The 8,641-nt window shown below is 59.5% G+C and overlaps 3 protein-coding genes across 3 annotated transcripts; 1 reads left to right on the top strand and 2 right to left on the bottom strand.

Moving 5' to 3' along the window:
* Window positions 1–26: 26 nt before the first annotated feature.
* Window positions 27–1,000, bottom strand: GGTG_00700 (hypothetical protein). The gene has a single exon (XM_009218451.1). It carries the CDS (start codon window positions 743–745, stop codon window positions 458–460), a length of 288 nt encoding a protein of 95 aa, XP_009216715.1. The 5' UTR covers window positions 746–1,000; the 3' UTR covers window positions 27–457.
* A 313-nt stretch (window positions 1,001–1,313) lies between these two features.
* GGTG_00701 (ZZ type zinc finger domain-containing protein) lies at window positions 1,314–5,653 on the top strand. The gene is made up of 4 exons (XM_009218452.1): window positions 1,314–1,730; window positions 1,936–2,080; window positions 2,265–3,545; window positions 3,621–5,653. Exons 2-4 carry the CDS (start codon window positions 1,958–1,960, stop codon window positions 4,962–4,964), a joined length of 2,748 nt encoding a protein of 915 aa, XP_009216716.1. The 5' UTR covers window positions 1,314–1,730; window positions 1,936–1,957; the 3' UTR covers window positions 4,965–5,653.
* On the bottom strand, window positions 5,558–7,280 carry GGTG_00702 (hypothetical protein). Its single transcript, XM_009218453.1, has one exon. It carries the CDS (start codon window positions 7,126–7,128, stop codon window positions 5,662–5,664), a length of 1,467 nt encoding a protein of 488 aa, XP_009216717.1. The 5' UTR covers window positions 7,129–7,280; the 3' UTR covers window positions 5,558–5,661.
* Between the last annotated feature and the right edge of the window lie 1,361 nt (window positions 7,281–8,641).

An 8,641-nucleotide genomic window follows, 5' to 3' on the forward strand; every position in this document is an offset into this window, starting at 1 on the left:
CTGGGGGGGGGGGGGGGGGGGGGGTGGCTGTCGAGGGAAGCGCGGACCCAAACAAACCGAGCAAATCGGGCACTCGGGGCGCCAGTGCTCTGGCCAAATCAGTCTTTTTTCTCGGTCCGAAACTTAGGCCCAGAGTGCGCAAGTGCATGATGTATCGATTCAGCAATAACGGGGTGTATTGGTCACCAGTCGGGCGTGGGGACTTGCAGCAAACACAACACGAATGGGACAAATAAATGGACGTTTGAGCGGCAGGTAGGGCTCGACGGTGTGGGAAGGTTGCTGGGGGTGGTTGGCTCGGTTGGGAGGGGCCGATCTTGGCCGTTGGCGAGTGGCGGCGCAGAGAGAAGGCGACACGATTGCCTGCAGGGAGGCATTCAATGTGTTCGGGCGCCCGAGGCAGGCAGACGGAAGGGTGGGTGGGTACTATCGGTAACTGGGCCACCTATTGTGCCTTCTAGGCAGGTCGCACGGCCTGGTTGTTTGTCTGACCACGCCCGGCCGTCGTTGCCTGCTCCTCGACTCGTGCAACGAGATGGGCGCGAGGCGTTTCTGTCTCGGGTGCCGGCCGCCTCTGTTTCGAGTGTGCTTTTGTGATGCTGGAAAACGAGTCGTCGCATCCACTCGGCGCGCGGCGAAGCGTTGATGACAGGCTCTCGTCGCTTCCAGAATGTGATTGGTGGCGGGCGGCGAGCAGGCCGTTCCAACCAGGCAGGCAGGCAGCCAGCCAGCCAGCCAACGCCATCCTCCAGCCTTTTCCGGAGCCCAGACTGGCAACTGACCACCTAGACAGCGTGCAGCCCGTCCGAGGTGTACGTAGGCCTGTGCTTGTGCTGTGTTGTGCTGTGCTGTGTGTCTGGAGCCTTCACACCGTAGACCGCTCTGGCCGCCACCCCTGCGGGACGGTACATGGGAGCCGATGGGCGACCGTAAGTAAGCCTGACACAAATGATTCCGAATCAAGGCCAAGGACACCTTGGTCGCACGCTGCAGCAGGCAGTCAGAACCATCATAGGAGGACAGCGCAGCACGCGGCCTCGCACTCGCTTCAACTCTGGCCCTGACCCGTTGCATCCAGAGTGAATGGCAGGGCTGGACTCGGCCCACTGGCTGACCAACCCTCTGGGAAACAGGCCGCCACGCCAGCCAGCCGGCTCCAGCTGTTTCCATCCATTCGATTGCTCGGGCGTTTGCCACTGCGTGCGTAGCCGACAGCTGCCTGCCTCCCTCCCGGGGGCGTGAGTGGCACGGATACAAGTACCGCTACCTGCAGCCTGCAGCCTGCAGTTAGCATCCCCTGGTCACCAAGCCGTCATCGCAGCGCGGCCATTACACGCAAGCCCCAAACAGCAGAGCAAACTGAGCAACCAGCTCGACGCTGCCCCCGCCCCACCTTCTGGCCGCCTCTTTAGCTCGACCCAATCAGGGCCAGGCCTTGCCTTCCCGCCTCCACGTCTGCCCCGCTGGTCACGCTCCTGCCTGCCTCGCCCACTCCCAGTGCTACTGCGTCTCCGCCTTTTCCCCTTCCTGACCGTCCTCCAGCTCGCCCTTCTCCGCTTCCCACCTCCTCACTCCGACAGACCGACCCTGAGATCAAGAGGTCAAGCAATCCACCGGTTGATCTGGTCTCGACGCCGACTCTCGCATTTGTTGTTTCTCCATCACCCAACATCCTTTCTCCTGTTGCCCGACAGACTACGCATTTTTATCGTCCTTTTGACGAGAAACAGGTTTGTGCACTCTCGTCGGTCCTGCCTTGTCTCCCTTGAACCATCAGTCGTCTCGCCGCCCGTCGTCGGTTGCAACCCGTTCACCACCGTCTCCGAGCTGGCTGTGCTGTCTTGGCTTTCACTCCGACGCTGGCTCGCTTTTTCCCATCTCAATCCCAATCTCGGCCTCGATCAACTCGGCTGACCAACTCGACCTAGCAATCAGGCACTCGGGCATTGCCGTCACCATGGCATCGTCCTCGGCGACCGGTCCGGACACCATCATCAGCCTCAAGGTCACCCATGATGGCGTCATCAAGAAGCTGAAGCTTCCGCTCCGCGACCTCGGGGCCAACACGCTTGATTCCAAGGTACGTCATGTAAATGCGTCCACGGTCGCTTCTCCCTCGATGGCCATTCAGCGCTAGGGCGATGGATCGGATGCGAGTGCAATCCACTCAAGTTGCCCGTTGCAGCCGAAATGCCCCCCTCGAAATCATCAATCCATCATAATTTGGAAATATTCGAGATTACTGACTTCCGTCACCGCTGTAGCTTCGAGACATGCTTGTCATTTCGCCTGACACTCAATGCACGACTGAGCGATACTCGGATTCGGCTGCCTCATACGTCACGCTTGATCCCACAAACGCACCAGTGTTCAAGCAGCTCTACCGTGCTGCCAAGGCAAAGCAGAAGCTCAAGCTTCGTGTCACAACCATCATACCGCCCTCCCACCATGTCCAGGAGGCCGAGCCCGAGCCTGAGTCGAAGCATGCTACGCCCAATGTCGCCCCCCGACCGGTGACGATTGAGGATGTTCCGGACGCTGCCGAGGCCAAACCAGTCGTCCCTCCAAAGTGCGCTGGCATTCTGGTCGAGCCCCCGTTCGACGCCGCTGCCATCCTCGCTAGGGCTCGCGCTACCGAGGCTGATCCCTCACTGGCGCCTTCGGCAACTCCGCGGAGTTTCCAGGGCCTCAAGGACGAGCTCGACAAGATGGCCAAGAGGCATCAGCAGTGGCGTGAGGAAAACCTTGGCTCGGCCGACAACAAGCCATCGGAGCGCGCCCGCACGGAGCTCGCGTCCCTGTTGGCGAGTCTATCAGCCAGGACCGCTGCGACCACCCCCCCTCCCATCCCTCCCCGGCAGGCTCCCACCGGTGATGTTGAGGCCCCCAAGCCTGCAGCACCGCCTGCCCCGGCCAAAGAGACACAGTCCGCCGCGGTTCCCCGGCCTCCGTTCGCCGTTTACTGCAACAGCTGCGACAGGGTGATCCCCGACACTCACTACCATTGCTCCACGTGTGACGACGGCGACTTTGATCTGTGCCAAGGTTGCGTTGACATGGGCATCGCATGCTACGGCGATGATCACTGGCTGATCAAGCGCATGGTCCGCAACGGCATGATTGTTACCAGCACAACTGAGCGCAAGGCGCCAATCAAGGCCACTGTCGAGGCCGTCCCTGCTTCGAGCTGTCCCGTTGCAGAGCCAAAGGCCGCGCCCAGCCCGTGCCGTCAAGCGGCACGGGTTTCGGAGGCCCCGGCACCCACCTCAGTGGTCGTTCCCGTCTTCAAGAACTACCTGTACCAGAACGTGCGTACGTGCAACAACTGCGTCCAGGAGTTCCCGGAGCATCAATTTGTGCACTGCACCACCTGCTTTGATTTTGATCTCTGCAAGTCGTGCTTTGTCAAGGACTCGCACGGCCACCACCCCCGTCACGGATTCATCCCCGCTGTCGAGGGAACCGCTCTCGACAGGGATGTCGCGTCCCGGCTTTCTCCTGGCCGCAACCAGAAGCACAACGCTATCTGCGATGGCTGTGACAAGGTAAGATATCCATGCTCCCCCGGGCGTTGCCCGGTCCTTTTCCTCGCCATTGAAATGCTGACTTTATTCTTGTAGTTCATCCAAGGCGTGCGCCACAAGTGCCTTGACTGCCCTGACTGGGACTACTGTGCCGACTGCGTGGGCAACGCCGGCTTCATTCACCCGAACCACCGCTTTGTGCCTGTCTACGACCCGCTCCGTGATGTAAGCGCCCGGAGCGCCACTCGCCAGGTCCACGTCGGCATCCACTGTGACGGGCCTCTCTGCCGATCTACTGGCCGCCGCTTTATCCATGGAGACCGTTACAAGTGTGCTGTCTGCCACGACACAGACTTCTGCGCCAACTGCGAGGCCAGCCCTGCAAACACCCACAACAAGACTCATCCCCTGCTCAAATTCAAGACCCCTGTTCGCAACGTAAATGTCGTTACGACCGGAGAGCGCGAGGACGGAAGGAAGATGCCCGTTATGGGGGATCGGTTACGCCGTACACCAAGCCCGCGTGCCGTAGAGGCCGCTGCTACCAAGATGCAGAACATCACAGAGGCCCCAGCTCAGGCCGTCTTGTCCGTAAACGACGCGCCGCCTCCCACTCCCAAGGCCGAGGTCAAGCGCGAAATCAAGGAGGAGGTTAAGGAGGAGCCCAAGGAGCTCGCTGTCAAGGAGGAGACTCCTGTTGAGACAAAGGCTGCTGAGCCCGAGAAGCCTGTGGAGGTTGCCGAGGAGCCTGAGATCGTGGCTGAGTTTGAGTGCGACACCATTGCCGACGGCACTGTCATGCCCCCCAACCACATCTTTGAGCAGACTTGGGTTCTCCGCAACGCTGGCAAGGAGGCCTGGCCTGCCGGATGCTCCGTCAAGTATGTCGGCGGAGACTACATGGGCCACGTCAACTCGAACCACCCCGCTGGAGTCAAGGAGCTCATCTCGGCATCCGAGTCGACCATCTGCTACGCCCCGCTCGCCCCCGGCCAGTCCTTCTCTTTCACTGTCCTTCTGCGCACACCTCCCCGTGACGGCAAGGTCATCTCTTACTGGCGCCTCACGTCTCCTGCTGGTCTCAAGTTCGGTCACCGTCTCTGGTGCGATGTTGAGGTCAAGACCCCCAAGCCGGTTGAGGAGACCACCCCGGCTGTCGAGGAGGCGCCCAAGGAGGTCGAGGCTGCCGCACCCCAGGCCCATGAGAGCCAGATGATCTTCCCCAAGCTCGAGAAGGAGTCGCCTGTCGCTAGCGTCCACAAGTCTATCGAAACCGAGGCACAGGAGTCTTCCGAGGCTGCCGAGGAGTTCGAGGACTGCAACGAGGATGAGGAGTGGGACGAGTCCGAGGACGGCTTCATGACTGACGAGGAGTACGATATCCTGGACGCCTCTGACGAGGAGTTTTCGGATGACTCGCAGAAGCAGCCCAAGAAGTAAGGTAGCAGTCCTGTCCGTCGCGGATTCAACAGAACGACGTGGACAACATAGGAACGGAAAACCCACCGCCGCCCTTCGCTTTTGATATTTCTTCGCAAACAATCTGGATACGAGGGCCAATAAGGAAGGAATGGGGATTGCTATGGATTTGCTGCCTTTCTTTTTGTCTCGACTTTTTCACTCCTGCTCCTTTTGTCATATTTCGTCTGTATTTCATCATGCCATGTTGTCTGGGTCATTTCAGCCCGACATGGATTCTCTTGCGACGGTCTAATTCTCCTTCTTGTCTCTTGCTGTCCGCTCTCCCTCCTGAATTATGATGGGCCATGTCCCATTGTGAGAGTCTCGCCCCGGCCTTAACAGATTGAACGATTGCCGGTGGCACTTGGAATGAGCCTATCGGAATGGGGGAGACGACATGTGTTCGCTCACTTAACTAGGTTACATGTTCACTATAGTGTCAGATTGTCAACTGAGCCATCGAAAAACTGCGTGGCAAGCCGTTGAATGCGTCCAGATTGCATGTTGCATTGCATGTTGGACAAGATGGGTGAATGGACATGGGTCACGTCAAGTTGATTCAACAACAGAGGCGACCAAAACGAGCTTGTAGCTTATGTCGTTGATTGCTTTATAGCTCCTGTAGAATGAAGGAAATGTTTCCAGTGCAGTTCTGGCACCAAAGCTCGTGGGCTTTCTACTCGAACGTGACCTTTTTGCCTTGTGGCGCCACGGCGGCTCCCGTCAACCTGGCGACGTTGATGTCGTTGTGGTAGCTGATGGCCTTCTTGACGTCGCCGCCGACTGCTGCATCAGATGCCGGCCTGTCCGGCCTGTTTGCATCCGGTGCCGTCCGGCCTTGGGGCTTGCCCGTCCTCACGCCCTTTGGAGCATCCTTCCCGAACCGCTTCTTGTAGCGGGTCTGGTCGTCCTCGGCGAGCTGGATGGTCAGCGTCCTGCCCCTGAACTTGTTTACCCACCACTTCCGCATCCTTGTCGGCTTCGCCGCGGCCGCGGCCGCCTCCCTCCTCTTCTTCTTTTGTGCCTTCTTCTGGGCCTTGGCGTCGTCGGCGTCGCTGTCGTCGTCATCATCACCGTTGTCGTCGTCGTCGTTGTCGCTACCCTCCCCGTCCTCGTCCCCGTCGTCGCCCACAAAGTCGGCCTCAGTCTCAACAAGCTCCTTGATCCTGACGAACCCCTGTACCGCCCACTGCGCCCCGGCGGGCTCGGCGAACTTGACCCAGCCGTAGCCCTTGCACTTGCCCGAGTCCTCGAACGTGGCCACCTTTGCCCACTGGATGGCACCGCACTTGTCGAAGTGGGCCCAGAGGGAGTCCTCGTTCGCGTCGAAGGGGAGGTTGCCGACGTAGATCTTGCTGTTTGTGGACGCGGGCGCGGCTGCGGCGGCGGCGGCGGCGGAGGCATCATCCCCTGCGGAGCCGCCGTTCGTCGTGGCGGAGGCGGCGGCGGCGGTGGCCGCGGGCCGGCCCTCAAAGGACTTGCAGTCCTTGATCAGCAGCTTGCGGCCGTTCATCTCGCTCTCGGACAGGGCGATGGCGGCGATGCAGGCCTCGAACGTCGCAAAGTCGACGTACGCGAACCCCTTGTTCTCCCTCGGTGGCGCCTGCTGCTGCTGCTGCTGCCCCGCGGCGGCGGCGTCGCCGCTACCGCCCTCGCCCCTGCCCTCCCGCTTCAGCTTGGACAGCGGCAGGTTCACGCGCGTGATGGCGTCCTCGGCGATGGCCCCGCCCGAGCTCTCGACCAGCCACCTGAAGAGGTCGGCGCGCGTCGTGGTGAAGCGCAGGTTGCCGATCCAGACACCGTACTTGGAGCGCTCCTTTTTGCTGCTACCGCTGCCGCCGCCGCCGCCGCCGCCGCCGCCCTCGACGTCGCTTTTGAGCTGGTCTGGCAGGTCCTCGTCGTCGTCGTCATCGTCGCGGCCTTCGGCTCGCCTCTTCTTGTCCCTCTTGGAGGAGGACTTGGTCTTGAGGGGCTTGCCCTTCTTGAGCGCACGGCGCGCCTTCTTGCTCGGCGGCTCCGGGAGGTTCAGGTCCACCTCGATCTCGTCGGCGGGCGCCGGCTTGCGCTTCTTGCTGGACTTGGCTGCCTCGGGCGCCGGGGAGCTCGAGGCCGGGGACGAGGGCTCGTCCTTGCCGGCTGCCATTGTATATGATGATGTGCGACTGTGTATTCTAGGTGGACGTTGTTTCAGGACATCGGCTATCGCATCAATCGGAAAGGAGTTGGCTCATGCGGTGTCTGTCTGCACTTCCGTCTGTCGCTCTTTTTTCAACATCTTTTTTTGCCGATTTTTTTCCCCTGCCCGCCCACCTAAATTCTGGGCGTCGCGAATTTTGGCTTGCTCGATAAGCGATAAGCGCTCCCCGGCAGGGGGCATTGCAGTATGGTTCTCTGGCGTCCCACCTCCGCAGCCTTGCACCCTTGTAACCACACCCATCACTTCCTCTTCGGCGTCGTCCTGGGCCCAGGTTTTTGGCATTCCCTTCCTTTGGGATACTCCCAAGGTATTCAGTTGTTTAAATAGTTCGGTGTACAATTTACCCCTTGTGTGTCGCTAAACCCCGATTGTGGATCAGCGCTACCAGTTGGTAAATCTTTTTTTTTTTTTTTTTTCATCAATGATCCCTACTAGGATAAGTCTCTCCTCATCGGGAGCATTGAGGTTAACGACACTCAAAGGAATGACCGAACAGGATGCGAGGGGACTCTATGACTAAATGGCATATGGCCCGACGAAGTTCATCTCTTAACCACCCACCCCGCCAAGCTGGTTGAGAGGTTTCGCCTGCTTATCCGCGTCTGTAAAGGATGCGATGTACCTCGACTGTTTCGTACTCGCTCGGGTTGTGGACGAGGCGGAAGGCGGTAGTGGGCAAACACGCCCTCGGTCGATGTTTTGCTGCCATAAACGGCCTCAGACCTTCGCCTACGCCAATAATCCGTCAAAACCGAGAATGGGCATAACTCATGCCTGATCAGCTCTCGGACCTTGACTCGGAAACCGAGGTCATGCTAAGCCCTTTGCCCGGAACAGGTGGTTTTATAAATGCAGGAGGCAGCCGAGAACCTCTCGCTCACTGGACCTGGTAGGTGGCGGCTCTAATGCCAGAAATCATGGAGGTGTTGAGTCACGTATAAGTGCTTTTGGGTACACAAGAGGAGAATAACGGTTGGAGCGCACTCGCAGTCTACCAATATCCCGAAGCCATCAAAGCCAGGCCGCTTCATCTCGTGGAGCATCACAATCCTCGTTGTCCAAAATCCCATTCAACGCCAGACGAGGGAAAAGAATATACATTCCGTCTAATAAGCCACCCTGTCTGGTCATTATCATTTATTCGTTACTCATACCCGGCCGCATCCAGTCAAAAGTACGGGAATACCACGCCTTGCATACCCCCATTTCTTCGTGATGGCCATGCCTTTCCTCGCCTCGTCTTCCCCGGCCGGCAGCAGTAGGAGAAGCAGAAGAAGGAGGGGGAGGAGCGCCAACACCACTTGCAGGGCGAGTCTATCTCGGGAGGACCCTGCGTGTGTGTGCTGGAGCCCGAAAGCATGCTCCTGCTTCCCAGCCCGGGATGTGCCGATCAATCCCAGAGGCGGCAGGACCAAACCGTGCCCCCAACAACTTCTGCCGCCTCCGTATGCCCCCCCCC

The sequence above is a fragment of the Gaeumannomyces tritici genome (assembly GCF_000145635.1).
Source record: "Gaeumannomyces tritici R3-111a-1 unplaced genomic scaffold supercont2.1, whole genome shotgun sequence".
NCBI lineage: Eukaryota > Fungi > Ascomycota > Sordariomycetes > Magnaporthales > Magnaporthaceae > Gaeumannomyces > Gaeumannomyces tritici.

Excerpts from the sequence above, each read along its gene's own strand:
- GGTG_00700 (XM_009218451.1), bottom strand. The coding sequence starts at position 745 with ATGGCGTTGGCTGGCTGGCTGGCTGCCTGCCTGCCTGGTTGGAACGGC.
- GGTG_00701 (XM_009218452.1), top strand. The coding sequence starts at position 1,958 with ATGGCATCGTCCTCGGCGACCGGTCCGGACACCATCATCAGCCTCAAG. Across the intron at positions 2,081-2,264 it reads CCAACACGCTTGATTCCAAG|CTTCGAGACATGCTTGTCAT; the intron begins GTACGTCATGTA and ends TCACCGCTGTAG. Across the intron at positions 3,546-3,620 it reads TCTGCGATGGCTGTGACAAG|TTCATCCAAGGCGTGCGCCA; the intron begins GTAAGATATCCA and ends TTATTCTTGTAG.
- GGTG_00702 (XM_009218453.1), bottom strand. The coding sequence starts at position 7,128 with ATGGCAGCCGGCAAGGACGAGCCCTCGTCCCCGGCCTCGAGCTCCCCG.